This window comes from Engystomops pustulosus, chromosome 10, assembly GCF_040894005.1.
Source record: "Engystomops pustulosus chromosome 10, aEngPut4.maternal, whole genome shotgun sequence".
NCBI classification, from domain to species: Eukaryota; Metazoa; Chordata; class Amphibia; order Anura; family Leptodactylidae; genus Engystomops; species Engystomops pustulosus.
The window spans coordinates 104,224,031-104,249,402 of NC_092420.1; the positions used below are offsets into that span (position 1 = coordinate 104,224,031).

Genomic DNA, 25,372 nt, shown 5'->3' on the forward strand with positions numbered 1-25,372 from the left:
GGATTATAATCTGCTCCGCACTCTCTGCCAGTGGAGTCTTCAGTCCCCTCCAGTCCTCGTGTAGATTGTTAGGGATTATTATGCGCTCCGCACTCTCTGCCGGTGGAGTCTTCAGTCCTCGTGTAGATTGTTAGGGATTATTATTCGCTCCGCACTCTCTGCCGGTGGAGTCTTCAGTCTCCTCCAGTCCTCGTGTAGATTGGTAGGGATTATTATCCGCTCCGCACTCTCTGCCGGTGGAGTCTTCAGTCCCCTCCAGTCCTCGTGTAGATTGTTAGGGATTATTATGCGCTCCGCACTCTCTGCCGGTGGAGTCTTCAGTCCCCTCCAGTCCTCGTGTAGATTGTTAGGGATTATTATTATCTCCGCACTCTCTGCCGGTGGAGTCTTCGGTCCCCTCCAGTCCTCGTGTAGATTGTTAGGGATTATTATTCGCTCCGCACTCTCTGCCGGTGGAGTCTTCAGTCCCCTCCAGTCCTCGTATAGATTGGTAGGGATTATTATTCGCTCCGCACTCTCTGCCGGTGGAGTCTTCAGTCTCCTCCAGTCCTCGTGTAGATTGGTAGGGATTATTATTCGCTCCGCACTCTCTGCCGGTGGAGTCTTCAGTCCCCTCCAGTCCTCGTGTAGATTATTAGGGATTATAATCTGCTCCGCACTCTCTGCCGGTGGAGTCTTCAGTCCCCTCCAGTCCTCATGTAGATTGTTAGGGATTATTATTCTCTCCGCACTCTCTGCCGGTGGAGTCTTCAGTCCCCTCCAGTCCTCGTGTAGATTGTTAGGGATTATTATCCGCTCCGCACTCTCTGCCGGTGGAGTCTTCAGTCCCCTCCAGTCCTCGTGTAGATTGTTAGGGATTATTATTATCTCCGCACTCTATGCCGGTGGAGTCTTCAGTCCCCTCCAGTCCTCGTGTAGATTGTTAGGGATTATAATCTGCTCCGCACTCTCTGCCGGTGGAGTCTTCAGTCCCCTCCAGTCCTCGTGTAGATTGTTAGGGATTATAATCTGCTTCGCACTCTGCCGGTGGAGTCTTCAGTCCCCTCCAGTCCTCGTGTAGATTGTTAGGGATTATTATCCGCTCCGCACTCTCTGCCGGTGGAGTCTTCAGTCCCCTCCAGTCCTCGTGTAGATTGTTAGGGATTATAATCTGCTCCGCACTCTCTGCCGGTGGAGTCTTCAGTCCCCTCCAGTCCTCGTGTAGATTGTTAGGGATTATAATCTGCTCCGCACTCTCTGCCGGTGGAGTCTTCAGTCCCCTCCAGTCCTCATGTAGATTGTTAGGGATTATTATTATCTCCGCACTCTCTGCCGGTGGAGTCTTCAGTCCCCTCCAGTCCTCGTGTAGATTATTAGGGATTATAATCTGCTCCGCACTCTCTGCCGGTGGAGTCTTCAGTCCCCTCCAGTCCTCATGTAGATTGTTAGGGATTATTATTCTCTCCGCACTCTCTGCCGGTGGAGTCTTCAGTCCCCTCCAGTCCTCGTGTAGATTGTTAGGGATTATTATCCGCTCCGCACTCTCTGCCGGTGGAGTCTTCAGTCCCCTCCAGTCCTCGTGTAGATTGTTAGGGATTATTATTATCTCCGCACTCTCTGCCGGTGGAGTCTTCAGTCCCCTCCAGTCCTCGTGTAGATTGTTAGGGATTATTATCCGCTCGGCACTCTCTGCCGGTGGAGTCTTCAGTCCCCTCCAGTCCTCGTGTAGATTGTTGGGGATTATTATTATCTCCGCACTTTCTGCCGGTGGAGTCTTCAGTCCCCTCCAGTCCTCGTGTAGATTGTTGGGGATTATTAATATCTCCGCACTCTCTGCCGGTGGAGTCTTCAGTCTCCTCCAGTCCTCGTGTAGATTGTTAGGGATTATTATTGGCTCGGCACTCTCTGCCGGTGGAGTCTTCAGTCCCCTCCAGTCCTCCTGTAGATTGTTAGGGATTATTATTATCTCCGCACTTTCTGCCGGTGGAGTCTTCAGTCCCCTCCAGTCCTCGTGTAGATTGTTGGGGATTATTAATATCTCCGCACTCTCTGCCGGTGGAGTCTTCAGTCTCCTCCAGTCCTCGTGTAGATTGTTAGGGATTATTATTATCTCCGCACTCTCTGCCGGTGGAGTCTTCAGTCCCCTCCAGTCCTCGTGTAGATTGTTAGGGATTATTATCCGCTCCGCACTCTCTGCCGGTGGAGTCTTCAGTCCCCTCCAGTCCTCATGTAGATTGTTAGGGATTATAATCTGCTCCGCACTCTCTGCCGGTGGAGTCTTCAGTCCCCTCCAGTCCTCGTGTAGATTGTTAGGGATTATAATCTGCTCCGCACTCTGCCGGTGGAGTCTTCAGTCCCCTCCAGTCCTCGTGTAGATTGTTAGGGATTATTATTATCTCCGCACTCTCTGCCGGTGGAGTCTTCAGTCCCCTCCAGTCCTCGTGTAGATTGTTAGGGATTATTATCCGCTCCGCACTCTCTGCCGGTGGAGTCTTCAGTCCCCTCCAGTCCTCGTGTAGATTGTTGGGGATTATTATTCGCTCCGCACTCTCTGCCGGTGGAGTCTTCAGTCCCCTCCAGTCCTCGTGTAGATTGTTAGGGATTATTATCCGCTCCGCACTCTCTGCCGGTGGAGTCTTCAGTCCCCTCCAGTCCTCGTGTAGATTGTTAGGGATTATTATTCGCTCCGCACTCTCTGCCGGTGGAGTCTTCAGTCCCCTCCAGTCCTCGTGTAGATTGTTAGGGATTATTATTATCTCCGCACTCTCTGCCGGTGGAGTCTTCGGTCCCCTCCAGTCCTCGTGTAGATTGTTAGGGATTATAATCTGCTCCGCACTCTGCCGGTGGAGTCTTCAGTCCCCTCCAGTCCTCGTGTAGATTGTTAGGGATTATTATCCGCTCCGCACTCTCTGCCGGTGGAGTCTTCAGTCCCCTCCAGTCCTCGTGTAGATTGTTAGGGATTATAATCTGCTCCGCACTCTCTGCCGGTGGAGTCTTCAGTCCCCTCCAGTCCTCGTGTAGATTGTTAGGGATTATAATCTGCTCCGCACTCTGCCGGTGGAGTCTTCAGTCCCCTCCAGTCCTCGTGTAGATTGTTAGGGATTATAATCTGCTCCGCACTCTGCCGGTGGAGTCTTCAGTCCCCTCCAGTCCTCGTGTAGATTGTTAGGGATTATTATCCGCTCCGCACTCTCTGCCGGTGGAGTCTTCAGTCCCCTCCAGTCCTCGTGTAGATTGTTGGGGATTATTATTCGCTCCGCACTCTCTGCCGGTGGAGTCTTCAGTCCCCTCCAGTCCTCGTGTAGATTGTTGGGGATTATTATCCGCTCCGCACTCTCTGCCAGTGGAGTCTTCGGTCCCCTCCAGTCCTCGTGTAGATTGTTAGGGATTATTATTCGCTCCGCACTCTCTGCCGGTGGAGTCTTCAGTCCCCTCCAGTCCTCGTGTAGATTGTTAGGGATTATTATCCGCTCCGCACTCTCTGCCGGTGGAGTCTTCGGTCTCCTCCAGTCCTCGTGTAGATTGTTGGGGATTATTATCCGCTCGGCACTCTCTGCCGGTGGAGTCTTCAGTCCCCTCCAGTCCTCGTGTAGATTGTTAGGGATTATTATTATCTCCGCACTCTCTGCCGGTGGAGTCTTCAGTCCCCTCCAGTCCTCGTGTAGATTGTTAGGGATTATTATCCGCTCCGCACTCTCTGCCGGTGGAGTCTTCGGTCTCCTCCAGTCCTCGTGTAGATTGTTGGGGATTATTATCCGCTCGGCACTCTCTGCCGGTGGAGTCTTCAGTCCCCTCCAGTCCTCGTGTAGATTGTTAGGGATTATTATTATCTCCGCACTCTCTGCCGGTGGAGTCTTCAGTCCCCTCCAGTCCTCGTGTAGATTGTTGGGGATTATTATTCGCTCCGCACTCTCTGCCGGTGGAGTCTTCAGTCCCCTCCAGTCCTCGTGTAGATTGTTAGGGATTATTATTCGCTCCGCACTCTCTGCCGGTGGAGTCTTCAGTCCCCTCCAGTCCTCGTGTAGATTGTTAGGGATTATAATCTGCTCCGCACTCTCTGCCGGTGGAGTCTTCAGTCCCCTCCAGTCCTCGTGTAGATTGTTAGGGATTATTATTCGCTCCGCACTCTCTGCCGGTGGAGTCTTCGGTCTCCTCCAGTCCTCGTGTAGATTGTTGGGGATTATTATCCGCTCGGCACTCTCTGCCGGTGGAGTCTTCAGTCCCCTCCAGTCCTCGTGTAGATTGTTAGGGATTATTATCCGCTCCGCACTCTCTGCCGGTGGAGTCTTCAGTCCCCTCCAGTCCTCGTGTAGATTGTTAGGGATTATTATTATCTCCGCACTCTCTGCCGGTGGAGTCTTCAGTCCCCTCCAGTCCTCGTGTAGATTGTTGGGGATTATTATTCGCTCCGCACTCTCTGCCGGTGGAGTCTTCAGTCCCCTCCAGTCCTCGTGTAGATTGTTAGGGATTATTATTCGCTCCGCACTCTCTGCCGGTGGAGTCTTCAGTCCCCTCCAGTCCTCGTGTAGATTGTTAGGGATTATAATCTGCTCCGCACTCTCTGCCGGTGGAGTCTTCAGTCCCCTCCAGTCCTCGTGTAGATTGTTAGGGATTATTATTATCTCCGCACTCTCTGCCGGTGGAGTCTTCAGTCCCCTCCAGTCCTCGTGTAGATTGTTAGGGATTATTATCCGCTCGGCACTCTCTGCCGGTGGAGTCTTCAGTCCCCTCCAGTCCTCGTGTAGATTGTTAGGGATTATTATTCTCTCCGCACTCTCTGCCGGTGGAGTCTTCGGTCCCCTCCAGTCCTCGTGTAGATTGTTAGGGATTATTATTATCTCTGCACTCTCTGCCGGTGGAGTCTTCAGTCCCCTCCAGTCCTCGTGTAGATTGTTAGGGATTATTATTATCTCCGCACTCTCTGCCGGTGGAGTCTTCAGTCCCCTCCAGTCCTCGTGTAGATTGTTAGGGATTATTATTCTCTCCGCACTCTCTGCCAGTGGAGTCTTCGGTCCCCTCCAGTCCTCGTGTAGATTGTTAGGGATTATTATTATCTCTGCACTCTCTGCCGGTGGAGTCTTCAGTCCCCTCCAGTCCTCGTGTAGATTGTTAGGGATTATTATGCGCTCCGCACTCTCTGCCGGTGGAGTCTTCAGTCCCCTCCAGTCCTCGTGTAGATTTTTAGGGATTATTATGCGCTCCGCACTCTCTGCCGGTGGAGTCTTCAGTCCCCTCCAGTCCTCGTGTAGATTGTTAGGGATTATTATTCGCTCCGCACTCTCTGCCGGTGGAGTCTTCAGTCCCCTCCAGTCCTCGTGTAGATTGTTAGGGATTATTATGCGCTCCGCACTCTCTGCCGGTGGAGTCTTCAGTCCCCTCCAGTCCTCGTGTAGATTATTAGGGATTATAATCTGCTCCGCACTCTCTGCTGGTGGAGTCTTCAGTCTCCTCCAGTCCTCGTGTAGATTATTAGGGATTATTATCCGCTCGGCACTCTCTGCCGGTGGAGTCTTCAGTCCCCTCCAGTCCTCGTGTAGATTATTAGGGATTATTATCCGCTCCGCACTCCCTTATTGTTGTAGCGATGCCTTTCCCCCGAGTTATTCGCTCCGGAGTTCACACATCATTTCCTCAGTGCTACCCACTGAGCCACGGTGCTGCAGGGCTGTAGTGCTACCCACTGAGCCACGGTGCTGCAGGGCTGTAGTGCTACCCACTGAGCCACGGTGCTGCAGGGCTGTAGTGCTACCCACTGAGCCACGGTGCTGCAGGGCTGTAGTGCTACCCACTGAGCCACGGTGCTGTAGTGCTACCCACTGAGCCACGGTGCTGCAGGGCTGTAGTGCTACCCACTGAGCCACGGTGCTGCAGGGCTGTAGTGCTACCCACTGAGCCACGGTGCTGCAGGGCTGTAGTGCTACCCACTGAGCCACGGTGCTGCAGGGCTGTAGTGCTACCCACTGAGCCACGGTGCTGCAGGGCTGTAGTGCTACCCACTGAGCCACGGTGCTGCAGGGCTGTAGTGCTACCCACTGAGCCACGGTGCCGCCCATAAAGATGCCTTGATACCGTATATCTGGAAGGGCAATAGACACAGATCGGCCTCATCTATCATGTTTCTGCCAGAATACATTGTATTCTGAGGCCGGGGCTGTGGTAGCTGATGTCTCACCAGTGCAGTCCTGGTGACATTGTATTCTGAGGCCGGGGCTGTGGTAGCTGATGTCTCACCAGTGCAGTCCTGGTGACATTGTATTCTGAGGCCGGGGCTGTAGTAGCTGATGTCTCACCAGTGCAGTCCTGGTGACATTGTATTCTGAGGCCGGGGCTGTAGTAGCTGATGTCTCACCGGTGCAGTCCTGGTGACATTGTATTCTGAGGCCGGGGCTATAGTAGCTGATGTCTCACCAGTGCAGTCCTGGTGACTTTGTATTCTGAGGCCGGGGCTATAGTAGCTGATGTCTCACCAGTGCAGTCCTGGTGACATTGTATTCTGAGGCCGGGGCTATAGTAGCTGATGTCTCACCAGTGCAGTCCTGGTGACATTGTATTCTGAGGCCGGGGCTGTGGTATCAGATGTCTCACCAGTGCAGTCCTGGTGACATTGTATTCTGAGGCCGGGGCTGTGGTAGCTGATGTCTCACCAGTGCAGTCCTGGTGACATTGTATTCTGAGGCCGGGGCTGTGGTAGCTGATGTCTCACCAGTGCAGTCCTGGTGACATTGTATTCTGAGGCCGGGGCTGTGGTAGCAGATGTCTCACCAGTGCAGTCCTGGTGACATTGTATTCTAAGGCGGGGGCTGTGGTAGCTGATGTCTCACCAGTGCAGTCCTGGTGACATTGTATTCTGAGGCCGGGGCTGTGGTAGCTGATGTCTCACCAGTGCAGTCCTGGTGACATTGTATTCTGAGGCCGGGGCTGTGGTATCAGGTGTCTCACCAGTGCAGTCCTGGTGACATTGTATTCTGAGGCCGGGGCTATAGTAGCTGATGTCTCACCAGTGCAGTCCTGGTGACATTGTATTCTGAGGCCGGGGCTGTGGTAGCAGATGTCTCACCAGTGCAGTCCTGGTGACATTGTATTCTGAGGCCGGGGCTGTGGTAGCTGATGTCTCACCAGTGCAGTCCTGGTGACATTGTATTCTGAGGCCGGGGCTGTGGTAGCGGATGTCTCACCAGTGCAGTCCTGGTGACATTGTATTCTGAGGCCGGGGCTGTAGTAGCTGATGTCTCACCAGTGCAGTCCTGGTGACATTGTATTCTGAGGCCGGGGCTGTGGTAGCAGATGTCTCACCAGTGCAGTCCTGGTGACATCGTATTCTGAGGCCGGGGCTGTGGTAGCTGATGTCTCACCAGTGCAGTCCTGGTGACATCGTATTCTGAGGCCGGGGCTATAGTAGCTGATGTCTCACCAGTGCAGTCCTGGTGACATCGTATTCTGAGGCCGGGGCTGTGGTAGCTGATGTCTCACCAGTGCAGTCCTGGTGACATCGTATTCTGAGGCCGGGGCTGTGGTAGCAGATGTCTCACCAGTGCAGTCCTGGTGACATTGTATTCTGAGGCCGGGGCTGTGGTATCAGATGTCTCACCAGTGCAGTCCTGGTGACATTGTATTCTGAGGCCGGGGCTATAGTAGCTGATGTCTCACCAGTGCAGTCCTGGTGACATTGTATTCTGAGGCCGGGGCTGTGGTAGCGGATGTCTCACCAGTGCAGTCCTGGTGACATTGTATTCTGAGGCCGGGGCTATAGTAGCTGATGTCTCACCAGTGCAGTCCTGGTGACATTGTATTCTGAGGCCGGGGCTGTAGTAGCTGATGTCTCACCAGTGCAGTCCTGGTGACATTGTATTCTGAGGCCGGGGCTGTAGTAGCTGATGTCTCACCAGTGCAGTCCTGGTGACATTGTATTCTGAGGCCGGGGCTGTGGTAGCGGATGTCTCACCAGTGCAGTCCTGGTGACATTGTATTCTGAGGCCGGGGCTGTGGTAGCAGATGTCTCACCAGTGCAGTCCTGGTGACATTGTATTCTGAGGCCGGGGCTGTGGTATCAGATGTCTCACCAGTGCAGTCCTGGTGACATTGTATTCTGAGGCCGGGGCTATAGTAGCTGATGTCTCACCAGTGCAGTCCTGGTGACATTGTATTCTGAGGCCGGGGCTGTGGTAGCAGATGTCTCACCAGTGCAGTCCTGGTGACATTGTATTCTGAGGCCGGGGCTGTGGTATCAGGTGTCTCACCAGTGCAGTCCTGGTGACATTGTATTCTGAGGCCGGGGCTGTGGTAGCTGATGTCTCACCAGTGCAGTCCTGGTGACATTGTATTCTGAGGCCGGGGCTGTAGTATCAGATGTCTCACCAGTGCAGTCCTGGTGACATTGTATTCTGAGGCCGGGGCTGTGGTAGCTGATGTCTCACCAGTGCAGTCCTGGTGACATTGTATTCTGAGGCCGGGGCTGTAGTAGCTGATGTCTCACCAGTGCAGTCCTGGTGACATTGTATTCTGAGGCCGGGGCTGTGGTAGCTGATGTCTCACCAGTGCAGTCCTGGTGACATTGTATTCTGAGGCCGGGGCTGTGGTAGCTGATGTCTCACCAGTGCAGTCCTGGTGACATTGTATTCTGAGGCCGGGGCTGTGGTAGCTGATGTCTCACCAGTGCAGTCCTGGTGACATCGTATTCTGAGGCCGGGGCTGTGGTAGCTGATGTCTCACCAGTGCAGTCCTGGTGACATTGTATTCTGAGGCCGGGGCTGTAGTATCAGATGTCTCACCAGTGCAGTCCTGGTGACATTGTATTCTGAGGCCGGGGCTGTGGTAGCAGATGTCTCACCAGTGCAGTCCTGGTGACATTGTATTCTGAGGCCGGGGCTGTAGTATCAGATGTCTCACCAGTGCAGTCCTGGTGACATTGTATTCTGAGGCCGGGGCTGTGGTAGCAGATGTCTCACCAGTGCAGTCCTGGTGACATTGTATTCTGAGGCCGGGGCTGTGGTAGCAGATGTCTCACCAGTGCAGTCCTGGTGACATTGTATTCTGAGGCCGGGGCTGTAGTATCAGATGTCTCACCAGTGCAGTCCTGGTGACATTGTATTCTGAGGCCGGGGCTGTGGTATCAGGTGTCTCACCAGTGCAGTCCTGGTGACATTGTATTCTGAGGCCGGGGCTGTGGTAGCTGATGTCTCACCAGTGCAGTCCTGGTGACATTGTATTCTGAGGCCAGGGCTGTAGTATCAGATGTCTCACCAGTGCAGTCCTGGTGACATTGTATTCTGAGGCCGGGGCTGTGGTATCAGGTGTCTCACCAGTGCAGTCCTGGTGACATTGTATTCTGAGGCCGGGGCTGTGGTAGCTGATGTCTCACCAGTGCAGTCCTGGTGACATTGTATTCTGAGGCTCTCCTTCCTCCCGTGTTGAACCAGAAGGACACTGGGGGTGTTGCCAGAGCTCCTCTGTGCTGTAACTTCACAGGATGTTACACTCTCGCTTCCCCCTTCCTCTGCCTGATGTAATTTCACACGCTGTGATGTGGTAAGTGCTCCTGTACAGTGTAACAATCTGTGAAGCTACAGCACACAGGACCTCTGGTAACGCCCAAGAGCCCTACTGACTCATTAGCATAAATTTTAAAGCTGATTTTAGGAGGAAGGAGGCCATGGATGGCAAATATTAGATGATTACCCGAGTCCTGGTGCCTGGATCTATGAGTGATGTCCCTGGTTGGAGGCATTTCCTTGGTGGATGAGTGGAAGGGCACCTGGCGACGTGGCTGTGAACTTATCAATGACGTGGCAATAGTGCAGAGTAAGAAATCCTTCTGCGGGTGAAACCTTTGTTGCATCTCTTAGAATGGATTTATGTTGGTCCATAAATATTATGTATAAAACAGTTTTTTTTCCTCCGCGTCCCCCATGACGACCACCTGGAGGATGCCCTTTGACCTCTGTGGGAACAGGAAGGAGGTCAGGATCTCCCGCTCATCATGCAGGTATGAGGGGGGACGGAACACTCACTATCGCACGGTGCGAGACCAAGCCATGCGGGTCCGACCCGATTACCACTCATCCCGCTGGCATCTGTCGCCTAAGGGAGAGCGGGGGTGCTCCGTGCGCCTTAAATTATTCTCTGGCAGATGATGCCTTCCAGCACGAACCAGAAGTGACGTTCCAATGACCGGCGCTCCGGCTGCGGCCTTGAACAGGGGGATGGGTCGTCCTTCCCTGCCAGGAGGAGAAATCTAAATCCAGATCTTCTAACGTTCAGAGTTCTAGAAGATTTAATATGTGTCACCGAGACGCACAAGAAACCGATATGTAACCCGGGCGCAGATGAGCGAGACGGGAAATCCTCTTATGGATGAGATGGAAGAGTTTATTGAAGAACACACATCTTCCCAGGCGCTTCAGGGTCGCTCCCCTAAAAGAGCCCGACTACCCCCGCATCAGATCGGCAGGGCTCGGACGACAGAAGCCGGATACCGAAGATTTACATAAAGTAGATGAACAGGTGTCTAAGAAGATGGATTTACTGCTTGAAGACGCAGGACCGCTTCGAGACGATCGGAAATCTGAAGCGTTACTTAAAGCACGGGACACTTCCTTATACTAACCTTACGGCTTCTTCAGTCTCCAGAGCACTGATCTCACGTCAAGGAACGTACAACCAGGAAAATCTTCCCCTCCTGAAACTGGCGGCCTCAGGGTGGAGCGGGTCAGATCTGCTCTAGACCTTGTGTGCACCACAGATCTGAGGGCGCCCATTACCTCCTCCCAATTCTCCCGTCCTCTCAGAAGCTCTGGAGATTCTCTGGTCTGTCCTTGGCAGGGGCGCTGCCTTTCGGGATTTCTTCTGCTCCCAGAGGTGGTTGCTTCTTACGGAATCAGAATGTGTCTATGGTCCCCAGACGACTTCCTGATGGCACCTAGTAAGGACGACACAAAGCTCCGGGCAGTATGGGAGACACTGCCGCTTATAGGTGGGTGAAAAGATTTCTAATCACTTCTTCTAGAATCCGGCCTCTGGACCTTGGACCCTTCTTAATCCTTCTAAAGTTCCTTTCGCACCAATGGAAAACTGACTTCAGCCCAAAGACCAGGAGAGCTCCAAGCCATCGCAATCCAAGAACCTTATCTAAAAAGATTATAACACTGGATAATAACACTGGACTCTACTTTTCTTCCTAAGGTGGTCATGAACTTCTACAGAAATCGGGAGATTGTCCTTCCTGTGATAATCCAACATCCTGCAGGGAGGGCGAGTGGCGCACCCTCGATGTAAGGCGCATCCCTCCAGCCCATGGAAGCTCGGGGTGTAGGGGCCAAACCAGGGGAAAAGCATCCAAGGTAACGATTACCAGATGGCAATATCCGAATGTTCTTACATGACACCGAACCCGAGGGCTCATTCCACCAGAGCCACGTCCACTCCGGGGCAGAGAGAAGGGCAGCCACGCTGGGCCACATTTGCAAAGCAGCGACTTTGGCTTCTCAGAAAACGTTCTCCAAGTACCACAGACTGGACCTTCCAAAAATAAACCTTTGGCCTTCGGAAGGAAAATGCTTCAACTTCTCATCTCATTTGGTAAGTCTCCAGGTGACCGTCATGGGGGACGTGGTGGAAATTCAGATTTGGTGTCCACCCTGACGGCCGAGTTACTTGTTGTTGTTTCCTATTGTATCTTGCGTGTGATGTAACATACTTAATAAATACATTTGGCAGTCGCTGGTGGGCGGATCCTGGGAGGGGACTTTTAACCCCTCTCCTTCCTCTTCCGACAGAGGTCAAAGGGCATCCTCCAGGTCATGGGGACTAGTGAAAATTGCCAGATCTGAATTTTTTCTCTTTATTATGCAGACGTGATGACCAAGTATTACACGCGTGTGAGGAGGCGGCGCCTGTACAGCTGGTATGGGAGACCGGTTATAAGAGACCGGAAGGTTCTGCACCTGCAGTACGGGTGAGTGTCTGCCTCGTGATCCCTCATTCCCGTGCCATTGTCTCCATTGTAACGTCCCTCTGTTTCAGGGGTCTCGTTATGAAGTTAAATGACACAGAAGAAGTCACCATGGCCCCCGGCGACTTTGTGCTGATAGAAGGCGAGGATGAGGACAGACCCTTTGTGGCAAAACTGAAAGAACTTTATGATGACGGTAAGAGGAGTGACGCGTCTGTATCTTTAGTGAGGGAGTCATGTGAACAGGGACATAGAGGGGGAAACAACCAACCAAAACTACAGTGGTAGCGGCTACTACAAGAGACCCCGGTCCGGGCTGCTGCGGTGCAGGAGACGCCTCCAGGAATACAATGAGCCCTGCGCCAGGTATCAGTGACTGGGGGCTTCCTGCGGAGCCCATTGCTTGTTTCCTGCACCGAACCTTGGGCGTCATTGAGCTTCACTCCGACCTCCCTTGTGGGTGACCATCTGTATGCAGGCAGTCCCCGGGTTACATACAAGATGTGGTCTGTAGGTTTGTTCTTAAGTTGAAGTTGTATGCAAGTCGGAACTGTATATTTTATAATTGTAACCCCAGCCAAATTTTTTTTTTGTGACAATTGAATTTTAACAATGTTGGATTGTGATAAGAACCAGGATTATCACTAAATCTTCATTGCAGACGCCTCTGATAACTGTTACAGCTGATTATTATAGCCTAAGGCTAAAGTACAGTAACTTACTAACATCCAGAGGTCCGTCTGTAAGTAGGGGACCGGCTGTACAAGGATGTGCGCTGAGTGAGGGTCACAGGTCATGATGTGGCTTGGATTTTCAGGTGCCGAGAAAGATGCGAGTAAGCACGCCGTCGTCCAGTGGTTTCTGCGCTATGAAGAAGTTCCCTTTAGGAAAAGGAAGTTGCTTGGGAGAGATCCACATCCCCAGGAGATCTTCTACTATGACTTTGGTATCTGTGAAAATGATATTGATGCCGAGACCATTATTGGAACAGTTCAGGTAAGAGAGAGGGGTGGCGGGCCGGAGGGGGGGCGGCGGGCCGGAGGGGGGGGCGGCGGGCCGGAGGGGGGGGCGGCGGGCCGGAGAGGGGGCGGCGGGCCGGAGGGGGGGCGGCGGGCCGGAGGGGGGGCGGCGGGCCGGGGGAGTGGGCGGCGGGCCGGAGGGGTGGGCGGCGGGCCGGAGGGGTGGGCGGCGGGCCGGAGGGGTGGGCGGCGGGCCGGAGGGGTGGGCGGCGGGCCGGGGAGGGGCGGCGGGCCGGGGAGGGGCGGCGGGTGGTCTTCCACCACAATCCATCCTGATAAACCAGATCCAGGCTCTGAGATTGTGGGCTCTTCTGATGTGTTATCCATAACAATTGTATTTTTATTGCAAGTTTTTTTTCTATACGATACAGAGACAATAATAATCTGTCGTAGAAATGCGCTTTGGAGAGGTTTTGTAGCATGAAACGCGTTGCTCCTGCAGGTTCTAGCTGTGAATGGCGGCAGAGTGCGATACGTTTGCTGTCCTTCAGTTATTACCATAGTCCTCTATGCCTTCCCATTCACACGAGCAGCAATGTAATGAAAGGTCAATTGTTTAGTGTTTGCTCCTGAGCCCAATAAGTGTCCCGTAGCCCCCAGACCTTATCAAGGGCCAGCGATGGCGTCCAGCCTTCCATGTTTGGGGGTCTCCTGAAGCTCCAGCAGTGTCGGGGTTACTCTCTTCCAGTGATGTGCAGACTGAGTCTACCCCCGGGTCTGGGGGGGGGGGGGGGGGTATTCAACAAGTAAATCAGCAGGTGTAACGGACCTCCCTCCAAAAGGGTTGTACTAATGGACAGGAGCATGGGCCCCTCCGGTGCCATTGTGATGGGGCTGGTGCCAGGGGTTTAGTAGCTTGGATTGGTTTTCCCTGTGAGATCCATGGGGGGGTGGCTGCTGCTTTCTGCCATGTTTGGTGCCGAGTCTCTTGGGGGTGATTGGGGCAGTAACGTGTACATGGCAGAGATTAGGCCTCACAGATGTGTCCGCATGTAGTAGGTGTGGAAACCTCGCCAGCAGAGCCCAGAGTTTGGAGGAGATGGTGAAGCAACTAAAACGGGCAGAGTTTGGGAGAATAGGGAGAAGTTCTCCTGCAAATGTCCCTGTTTTGTAGTCCGTGTACCTAAATGGGCGACGGTCGTGCCAGGGTTTGCCGTCTGGGCCTGTGATGCGAACATTCAGGTACCAGGGGGAATCTTGTATGTGGAGGCTATGGCACCCATCAGGGATTGTTTAGGTGGGGGGGCCTTTCCACAGGTAAGAGTTGGGGTGTATTGGGGCCATCCACCTGGAGTAGGCCCATAAGTTGGACCAAGCGGGGATGCACCTGAGGTGCTGTCCATCCCCCCCCTTACTCTTATGTGCCAGTAATACAGATTTGGAGACTCTATGGCGTCTGCGAGCCCATGTGAAATGTAATAGCGTAGCATTAAGAGGGATCGCAACTGGGAGGGTCTGCAAGTAGTAAAGCAAATGTCAATGTTACCTAAATTGAATTGCATTAATGCTACCGCATAGAGGGAGGTTACGCCATTGGTCAGGGAGAGTTCCGGTTTCCGTGTATGAGCGGGGTAGTTGTGTGTGAATAAGGTTTGTAAGAGGAGGTGAGATTTACCCCTAGATCTTTGAGTGCGTTTTCTTGTCATCTAAAGTTGTCTGGAGGGTGGGCTGTGCGCGATGGCGGGCAGGGCGATGGCGGGCAGGGAGGGCGATGGCGGGCAGGGAGGGCGATGGCGGGCAGGGAGGGCGATGGCGGGCAGGGAGGGCGATGGCGGGCAGGGAGGGCGATGGCGGGCAGGGAGGGCGATGGCGGGCAGGGAGGGCGATGGCGGGCAGGGAGGGCGATGGCGGGCAGGGAGGGCGATGGCGGGCAGGGCGGGCGATGGCGGGCAGGGAGGGCGATGGCGGGCAGGGAGGGCGATGGGGAGGGCTTCAGTTTTGGCATTACTGACTTTGTAGCCTGAGAGAATTGTGTGAGATGGTCTTGCAGGTCAGGTAGGGAGATTATAGGGTTATATGTAAGGAGCACGTCATCCGCCAATGAAGATGATACATTCTCTACATTCTCTACCCCGGATCTTAATATCGGGATTGGAGCGAGTAGTGGGTGCTAGCGGCTCAGTACATAGGACGAATAAGGGGCAGCCCTGTCTCCTACCATTGTGGATTGGCATGGGGCAGTTTAATGGTGCCGTAGGGTTGGAGTAGAGTCCTCGGAGTGCACAAACAAAAGGACCTCAGAATCCCATTGAATCAAGGACCTGGTCTATGGTTCACCTTGTATTATACACGAAGTACACAAACAAATACTTAAACTTATACCTTTAACCAGGTTGGGGTAACAATCACTACGACTATCCTAGTCCAAAAGAGAGGGAAAATAGCCGAAGCGAGATCGTGGATTAAACCCCAAGTAAACGTTGTGGAGACTGTGCCGCACCAAAAAGTTCAGAACGATTTAACTAGTACAAAAATCAGTAACCGTGTTCTCTCTGCTGAACCCCGAAGACCGATCGTCCTGATAACAGTAAAGAGACGTCCCGACGTCTGGGAGACAGTGTCATCACGCCCCATTAACCTGTAATTAGTAGCAGTATAATGAAATAAACCGCATGTGACGAGTATAAGCGGAGCTCTTAGGCCGGATACACAGAGGGGATGGAATATCGTGTAAGTCGGGGAGTCCCTGGCTGAGCTGTGAGATGGCGGATGTCTCCTGTCGTACATGATGCCACATTGGAGGAGCCGGGGGCGGCCTGTCTAGTTCCCAGTTCGTCATGTTCGGGATGGGCAAATCCCAAAGCTCTGTCACATTTCACTTGCATATGTGGTTCAGCTAGAATAGCCTCACGTCCTCTCTGCCCGCAGTCTCGTGCACCCCGCGGACCCTGGTATTATTGCGCCGTCCTCTATTATCTAGATCTACTTGGTGCCTCATAACATCTCTTAAAGCGCAGGATTGAGTAGAGACGGCAGATTGCAGGTTAGAAATGTAACGTCTGGTGTCATCGGGCGCTCCCACTCGATTCGTTATGTTATAAGTCTTGACGGACTTCTGAGATTTCTGCTTTGAAGGTTCTTTGACTTCTGAGATTAAAAGCTTAAAATGCTCTTTTGTGGGTTATCTGCGTAGTAGGGACTGGCAGGCCATGGGGCTTATTCTCTGGCTGTGCCTGCGATATTGGCTCAGGTGAAGGAGCTCCATATGGGGTTGCCCCTATGTCATTATCTAGAGAGGCTGGAGAATATGGCGCCCTGGAGGTGTTCCCAGGTCCCTGCTCATCTATGGTAGGCATCTGTGCAGCAGAGAGGTGATGGAAGGGGTTGTTGGTCTGTGTCCCCTGCAGGGTTAACCTGTTTCCAGCTCTGATGGCGCTCGGCTGGGCTGCAGTGTGACTGAGCTGGGGAGCTGCCTCCTGTTTCTAGCGCTGCCGCGTCTGAGCAGGCGAGCGGCCGGCCACCGCCGGCCCACGTGGTGGGACCTGACAGCCGGGAGCCAGTGGCGCCTTGGCTCGTGAGGATGCCGTGGATCCCCGCTGCGGCTTGGGGCCGGCGGTGCTCGTGCCGGGTCGGCTCGAAGATGCTGTGGGGGACATTGTGGTTTCCTTACCCGACAGCCTGTCCTGTAATGGCAGAGGCTTCCACGTGCCGGTCGGGCGCGGGATGTACGTGCCAGAGGCGATCCAGCGGGGTTACCGCTCCCCAAAATACTGGAGGGGCAGAGGTAAGCTTTGTTCCCCTTTTGGGGGCTTTTCTGAGCTTCAGGGCCAGGGTGTATTGAAATTTGCTGGGCGAGCGGGCATCGGGGTGCGGGAGCGGCAGCCGGACACGCCCTCCCTACTACTTTCTTCTATCTCCATTTTAGAAGTTGATTTAGAAGTGCTGTTGGGGTGTTACCAGAGCCCTTCCATACTGTACTGTAGCTTCACAGAATTCTCGCCTACAGGAGCTCTTCTGACTCCTTAGCATATTTTTGGAAGGGGCGGCGATGGATAACAAATATAAGAATAGTAGCACAGTCCTGGTGCCTGGATCAGTGAGTAAGTGCCTGTGGATAGGGTCCCCATAATAAATTTACCCCTAACCTTTCCCCTGCTGTTCCCCCTCCGCTGGACATTGTGCCGTAAGTGCATATCATGGCTGTTGTAATGGAAGGTCACAAAGCTCTGAAGGGTTAATAATAATTTGCGTGTTTATAGAATTTGCTGATTACAATGTTGCGGTGAATGGAAAATGTTCATTGTGTAAAGATTTCTCTTTCCTTTAGATAAAACAGATAAAACCGGAAGATCCTTTTCCAGAAGCCAAGAAGTCTGGGAGCAGCCTGTACGTGAAACTATCCTGGGATGGAAAAGCCTTCAAACCCCTAACCCCCGGCCTCTTGGAGAGAAAGGATGGGGTCACCCTCAGCAATGGAGCGGGGTGTAAAGTCCCCCCTAAGCCCCAGCTCTATTCCTCTGAAGGAGATTCCCTGGAGACCAAGCAGCTCACTCGCAGTGCAGCCCGGGCTCAGAAACATGAAACCCAAGTGGAGTCTCGACATTCAGCCTCTAAAAGCTCCCACTCCAAAGAGAGAGGGGCCCAGAGGGTCCCCCAGGAGCCCCCCGGCGCCAGGAAGAAGCTGCAGCTCAGCAGTGGGTGTTGGATGCAGCGTTAGGGGACATAACATGTTACATAGAAATGCATTAAATTCTGTCTTTTCTGTTTTTGCTTTAGGTCCAAAGTCTAAAAGCCGGACATCAATGGAGACGGACTCTCTGGATGAGGAGTTTAGGGCGCTGGAGCCGGCCGCTCCTAAACGTAGAGTCGCCTTCTCCGGGCTCCCGGATTCTCCTCCAAAGAAGACGCTGACTGCTGAAGACTTGAGTCTAGATTCTTGTTTTATCCCGATGAACCCTCCTGGGGAGCAGCTGAATACGAAGCTTCGCCTTAGGCTGACCCCTCTGAAGCCTTCACTGGCCGAGGGGCAAAGGTCAAGCACATCTCTGTAAGTTTATATAACTGCAGCTTGAAGGGGAGTGAGAAAATCCTCAGGCGGCTCGACACGGGGGAGTCTCTCGGCCATACGTCTCTTCTGTTTAAGATGTAATAGAACAATTTCACCTTTTAAGGAAACCTATCATCACAATCCATCCTTATAGACCCGGGACATTCCTCATGGATCCGGGCACCGGGACTGTGGGATCTTCTTATATCTGTTATCCATAAAATGCTGCTCTGAGGGGTGTTACCAGAAGCCCTCAGTACTGTAGATTCACACCTCCCACTGCTGCTGCACAGTGTAACGGCCTGTGATGCTACAGAACTCGGCTGGACGGAGGCAGAAGATTGCCACACAGTGCCTGGATCTATGAGTAAGTGTCCCTGGTTGGTCATGGTGGATTTTGATGGTAGGTTTTCTTTTTTTAGGAATTATTTGGGTGTTTTGTTTTTTTTTTTAATATTCTGGAAAACCTCAAGAGGCAAACAACAATTTGTGCTTGCGCTTTGCTCCCGGTGACTCCATCAGGCGACACTTGTGGTCCACGCTGGTCCCGTGCACCCCGACCCATATGGGCCCAGGCTCCATTATAAGTCGCTGTCTATGAAATTCCCTCTGATCCTGAGTGTTTTTTTCTTTTCATGAAGTGACCTGAACAATGAAAGAAAACTTTCTGAGAAAGGGGAAAAGGCGAAGCCGAAAACTCCACAAAAACAGAATCCAACACCCAAGAAAGTTACCAGCTCTTCCAGAAGGTGATTTTCTATTGTCCTGTCGCGGCTCGTTACATCGTTATCCATTTTGACTACTTCATTCTAAAGTCGGTGACCCCACTAATATCACGCACATCCCTTACTGACAGATCGCTGACCCCACAAATATCACGCACATCCCTTACTAACAGATCGCTGACCCCACTAATATCACGCACATCCCTTACTGACAGCTCGGTGACCCCACTAATATCACGCACATCCCTTACTGACAGATCGCTGACCCCACTAATATCACGCACATCCCTTACTGACAGATCGCTGACCCCACAAATATCACGCACATCCCTTACTGACAGATCGCTGACCCCACAAATATCACGCACATCCCTTACTGACCGCTGACCCCACTAATATCACGCACATCCCTTACTGACAGATCGCTGACCCCACTAATATCACGCACATCCCTTACTGACAGCTCGGTGACCCCACTAATATCACGCACATCCCTTACTGACAGATCGCTGACCCCACTAATATCACGCACATCCCTTACTGACAGATCGCTGACCCCACTAATATCACGCACATCCCTTACTGACAGCTCGGTGACCCCACTAATATCACGCATATCCCTTACTGACAGATCGCTGACCCCACTAATATCACGCATATCCCTTACTGACAGATCGCTGACCCCACTAATATCACGCACATCACTTACTGACAGATCGCTGACCCCACTAATATCACGCACATCCCTTACTGACAGATCGCTGACCCCACTAATATCACGCACATCCCTTACTGACAGATCGGTGACCCCACAAATATCACGCACATCCCTTACTGACAGCTCAGTGACCCCACTAGTATCACGCACATCCCTTACTGACAGATCGCTGACCCCACTAATATCACGCACATCCCTTACTGACAGATCGCTGACCCCACTAATATCACGCACATCCCTTACTGACAGATCGCTGACCCCACTAATATCACGCACATCCCTTACTGACAGCTCGGTGACCCCACTAATATCACGCATATCCCTTACTGACAGCTCGGTGACCCCACTAATATCACGCATATCCCTTACTGACAGCTCGGTGACCCCACTAATATCTGCACATCCCTTACTGACAGCTCGCTGACCCCACTAATATCACGCACATCCCTTACTGACAGATCGCTGACCCCACTAATATCACGCACATCCCTTACTGACAGATCGCTGACCCCACTAATATCACGCACATCCCTTACTGACAGCTCGGTGACCCCACTAATATCACGCACATCCCTTACTGACAGATCGCTGACCCCACTAATATCACGCACATCCCTTACTGACAGATCGCTGACCCCACTAATATCACGCACATCCCTTACTGACAGATCGCTGACCCCACTAATATCACGCATATCCCTTACTGACAGATCGCTGACCCCACTAATATCACGCACATCCCTTACTGACAGCTCGCTGACCCCACTAATATCACGCACATCCCTTACTGACAGATCGCTGACCCCACTAATATCACGCACATCCCTTACTGACAGATCGCTGACCCCACTAATATCACGCACATCCCTTACTGACAGATCGCTGACCCCACTAATATCACGCACATCCCTTACTGACAGATCGCTGACCCCACTAATATCACGCACATCCCTTACTGACAGATCGCTGACCCCACTAATATCACGCACATCCCTTACTGACAGATCGGTGACCCCACTAATATCACGCACATCCCTTACTGACAGATCGCTGACCCCACTAATATCACGCACATCCCTTACTGACAGCTCGGTGACCCCACTAATATAACGCACATCCCTTACTGATCGCTGACCCCACTAATATCACGCATATCCCTTACTGACAGCTCGGTGACCCCACTAATATCACGCACATCCCTTACTGACAGCTCGGTGACCCCACTAATATCACGCACATCCCTTACTGACAGCTCGGTGACCCCACTAATATCACGCATATCCCTTACTGACAGATCGGTGACCCCACTAATATCACGCACATCCCTTACTGACAGATCGCTGACCCCACTAATATCACGCACATCCCTTACTGACAGCTCGGTGACCCCACTAATATAACGCACATCCCTTACTGATCGCTGACCCCACTAATATCACGCATATCCCTTACTGACAGCTCGGTGACCCCACTAATATCACGCACATCCCTTACTGACAGCTCGGTGACCCCACTAATATCACGCACATCCCTTACTGACAGCTCGGTGACCCCACTAATATCACGCATATCCCTTACTGACAGATCGCTGACCCCACTAATATCACGCACATCCCTTACTGACAGATCGCTGACCCCACTAATATCACGCACATCCCTTACTGACAGATCGCTGACCCCACTAATATCACGCACATCCCTTACTGACAGCTCGGTGACCCCACTAATATCACGCACATCCCTTACTGACAGATCGCTGACCCCACTAATATCACGCACATCCCTTACTGACAGATCGCTGACCCCACTAATATCACGCACATCCCTTACTGACAGATCGCTGACCCCACTAATATCACGCACATCCCTTACTGACAGATCGCTGACCCCACTAATATCACGCACATCCCTTACTGACAGATCGCTGACCCCACTAATATCACGCACATCCCTTACTGACAGATCGCTGACCCCACTAATATCACGCACATCCCTTACTGACAGATCGCTGACCCCACTAATATCACGCACATCCCTTACTGACAGATCGCTGACCCCACTAATATCACGCACATCCCTTACTGACAGATCGCTGACCCCACTAATATCACGCACATCCCTTACTGACAGATCGCTGACCCCACTAATATCACGCACATCACTTACTGACAGATCGCTGACCCCACTAATATCACGCACATCCCTTACTGACAGATCGCTGACCCCACTAATATCACGCACATCCCTTACTGACAGATCGCTGACCCCACTAATATCACGCACATCCCTTACTGACAGATCGCTGACCCCACTAATATCACGCACATCCCTTACTGACAGATCGCTGACCCCACTAATATCACGCACATCCCTTACTGACAGATCGCTGACCCCACTAATATCACGCACATCCCTTACTGACAGATCGCTGACCCCACTAATATCACGCACATCCCTTACTGACAGCTCGGTGACCCCACTAATATCACGCACATCCCTTACTGACAGATCGGTGACCCCACTAATATCACGCACATCCCTTACTGACAGATCGCTGACCCCACTAATATCACGCACATCCCTTACTGACAGATCGCTGACCCCACTAATATCACGCACATCCCTTACTGACAGCTCGGTGACCCCACTAATATCACGCACATCCCTTACTGACAGATCGCTGACCCCACTAATATCACGCACATCCCTTACTGACAGATCGCTGACCCCACTAATATCACGCACATCCCTTACTGACAGATTGGTGACCCCACTAATATCACGCACATCCCTTACTGACAGATCGCTGACCCCACTAATATCACGCACATCCCTTACTGACAGATCGCTGACCCCACTAATATCACGCACATCCCTTACTGACAGATCGCTGACCCCACTAGTATCACGCACATCCCTTACTGACAGATCGCTGACCCCACTAATATCACGCACATCCCTTACTGACAGATCGCTGACCCCACTAATATCACGCACATCCCTTACTGACAGATCGCTGACCCCACTAATATCACGCACATCCCTTACTGATCGCTGACCCCACTAATATCACGCACATCCCTTACTGACAGATCGCTGACCCCACTAATATCACGCACATCACTTACTGACCGGTGACCCCACTAATGGCAGGATTGGGAGTTCTGTATAATATGTTAGATACCGTGACCCTAAATAATCCCAATAATACTTCAAACCTTTTTTGTGACAGGCCTTCAGAAGAAGCAGATTTTGGGGCGCCTCAGACGCCTCGCTCTCGCAGGAAGTCGGCCCAGGCGTCCGCGAGTCTCATCCGCAAACAGATGAAGTAATTGTTCCCCAGGGATTGGGCCCTGCAGCAGGTCCTCTGTAAGGTCCTTGCGCTGGGCAGCGGTGCTCTGATGCCTTTGGTTTCCTCAGGGTCCTGTTAGACGGAGATCTGGATATTCTGGATGAAGATGACGACTTTGTTCCCCTCAAGGAGTCTGAAGTGTTCACTAGCAGTGAGGAGGAGGACGAGCAGGAAGCAGCGGAGGAAAAGAAGTCTCCAAAGCGAGGAGCAAGGAGAAGAACAGCGCCGAGGACCCCAACATCCTCTAGAAAGTCCTCAGCTAGGACTCCTAACAAAACTGTGAGTTGACAATTTTGAGTGAATTGATTTACATGGATTTTTGTAGTCAATGACAACTCCCAGTAGAGCGCAAAGAAATCTGCTGCAACTCGAATGGTGAACCTGACATAAAAGGAACCTGTCAGATTGAATGTTGTGTGAGAGCTCATTTTGCTCTGAAACCTGCTATGTACAATGTGCTCAGCTCCTCCTGCTCTATAACATGCTGCCTGCAGATAGGACACTATGTACACTGTGCTCAGCTCCTCCTGCTCTATAACATGCTGCCTGCAGATAGGACACTATGTACAATGTGCTCAGCTCCGCCTGCTCTATAACATGCTGCCTGCAGATAGGACACTATGTACAATGTGCTCAGCTCCGCCTGCTCTATAACATGCTGCCTGCAGATAGGACACTATGTACAATGTGCTCAGCTCCGCCTGCTCTATAACATGCTGCCTGCAGATAGGACACTATGTACAATGTGCTCAGCTCCTGCTCTATAACATACTGCCTGCAGATAAGACACTATGTACAATCTACTTCCCTCCTTCTGCTCTATAACATGCTGCCTACAGATAGGATACTATGTACAATCTGCTCCGCTCCTCCTGCTCTATAACATGCTGCCTGCAGACAGGACACTATGTACAATGTGCTCAGCTCCTCCTGCTCTATAAAATGCTGCCAGCAGATTGTACATATTGTCCTTTCTGCACAGCTCCTCCTGCTCTATAACATGCTGCCTATAGATGGGACACTATGTACAATCTGCTCAGCTCCTCCTGCTCTATAACATGCTGCCTGCAGATAGGACACAATGTACAATGTGCTCAGCTCCTCCTGATCTATAACATGCTGCCTGCAGATAGGACACTATGTACAATGTGCTCAGCTCCTCCTGCTGTATAACATGCTGCCTGCAGATAGGACACTATGTACAATGTGCTCAGCTCCTCCTGATCTATAACATGCTGCCTGCAGATAGGACACTATGTACAATGTGCTCAGCTCCTCCTGCTCTATAACATGCTGCCAGCAGATTGTACATATTGTCCTTTCTGCACAGCTCCTCCTGCTCTATAACATGCTGAATGTAGTATATTTATTATTTCCCACTAGCCTGTATCTAAAGTTGCAACACCGAGAATCCGAGAACGAAACCAACCTGTGCAAAAACCTGCAAATGTGTTAGAGGAGGCTCGCATCAGGTGAGATGATCTGCTTCGCCCTGGGGCCAGGTCCTTGTGGTCCAACTTGTCTTTGTAATAATGTGAGTTACACAAATGGGTCGGATGCACCATCTATGAGACCGCTGGAAATGGTGAATAACAGAACCGCAGGAATGGAGCAGCGGTGTCTGGTTATAGTGGATCAGCACGTTGTCACCTACCCCGGGGACAGCGGATAATGGTGCAGCCTGTAATATCGCTCCTCTCTGTCCGTCCCTTGTGATTGCAGGCTCCATGTCTCTGCCGTGCCAGAATCCTTGCCCTGCAGGGAGCAGGAGTACCAGGACGTATTCAGCTTTGTAGAAAGTAAATTGCTAGATGGAACTGGAGGGTAAGTAAATGTCAGCGCGGCTGCTGGAGGAATGTACGGATGTGCTTGGTAGGAAGTGATTTTACAAGTCTCCAGCATCCCCTTTACCTGCAGTAGTAGTGTGACCAGGGACCCTTCTACTGCGGATCTTTCTGTAATATAACTACTATAATACTGCCCCCTATGTACAGGAATATAACTACTATCATACTGCCCCTATGTACAGGAATATAACTACTATAATACTGCCCCCTATGTACAAGAATATAACTACTATCATACTGCCCCTATGTACAGGAATATAACTACTATAATACTGCCCCCTATGTACAAGAATATAACTACTATCATACTGCCCCTATGTACAGGAATATAACTACTATAATACTGCCCCCTATGTACAGGAATATAACTACTATAATACTGCCCCCTATGTACAGGAATATAACTACTATAATACTGCCCCCTATGTACAAGAATATAACTACTATAATACTGCCCCCTATGTACAAGAATATAACTACTATAATACTGCCCCCTATGTACAAGAATATAACTACTATAATACTGCCCCCTATGTACAGGAATATAACTACTATAATACTGCCCCCTATGTACAAGAATATAACTACTATAATACTGCCCCCTATGTACAAGAATATAACTACTATAATACTGCCCCCTATGTACAAGAATATAACTACTATAATACTGCCCCCTATGTACAGGAATATAACTACTATAATACTGCCCCCTATGTACAAGAATATAACTACTATGTTACTGCCTCCTATGTACAAGAATATAACTACTATAATACTGCCCCCTGTGTACAAGAATAT

The 25,372-nt window shown here is 51.7% G+C and overlaps 1 protein-coding gene across 1 annotated transcript in view; it reads left to right on the forward strand.

Annotated features, from left to right (window-relative positions):
- The window catches only part of ORC1 (origin recognition complex subunit 1), a 42,417-nt gene that overhangs the window by 8,677 nt on the left and 8,368 nt on the right, over positions 1–25,372 (forward strand). Inside the window, exons 2-11 of the mRNA XM_072128909.1 lie at positions 11,827–11,929; positions 11,998–12,122; positions 12,744–12,922; positions 17,213–17,579; positions 17,662–17,932; positions 18,574–18,681; positions 22,608–22,703; positions 22,796–23,006; positions 24,111–24,199; positions 24,450–24,551. Of these exons, the coding sequence (XP_071985010.1) occupies positions 11,832–11,929; positions 11,998–12,122; positions 12,744–12,922; positions 17,213–17,579; positions 17,662–17,932; positions 18,574–18,681; positions 22,608–22,703; positions 22,796–23,006; positions 24,111–24,199; positions 24,450–24,551 (1,646 nt within the window). The 5' untranslated portion in view covers positions 11,827–11,831. The remainder of the gene's footprint in view (positions 1–11,826; positions 11,930–11,997; positions 12,123–12,743; positions 12,923–17,212; positions 17,580–17,661; positions 17,933–18,573; positions 18,682–22,607; positions 22,704–22,795; positions 23,007–24,110; positions 24,200–24,449; positions 24,552–25,372) is intronic.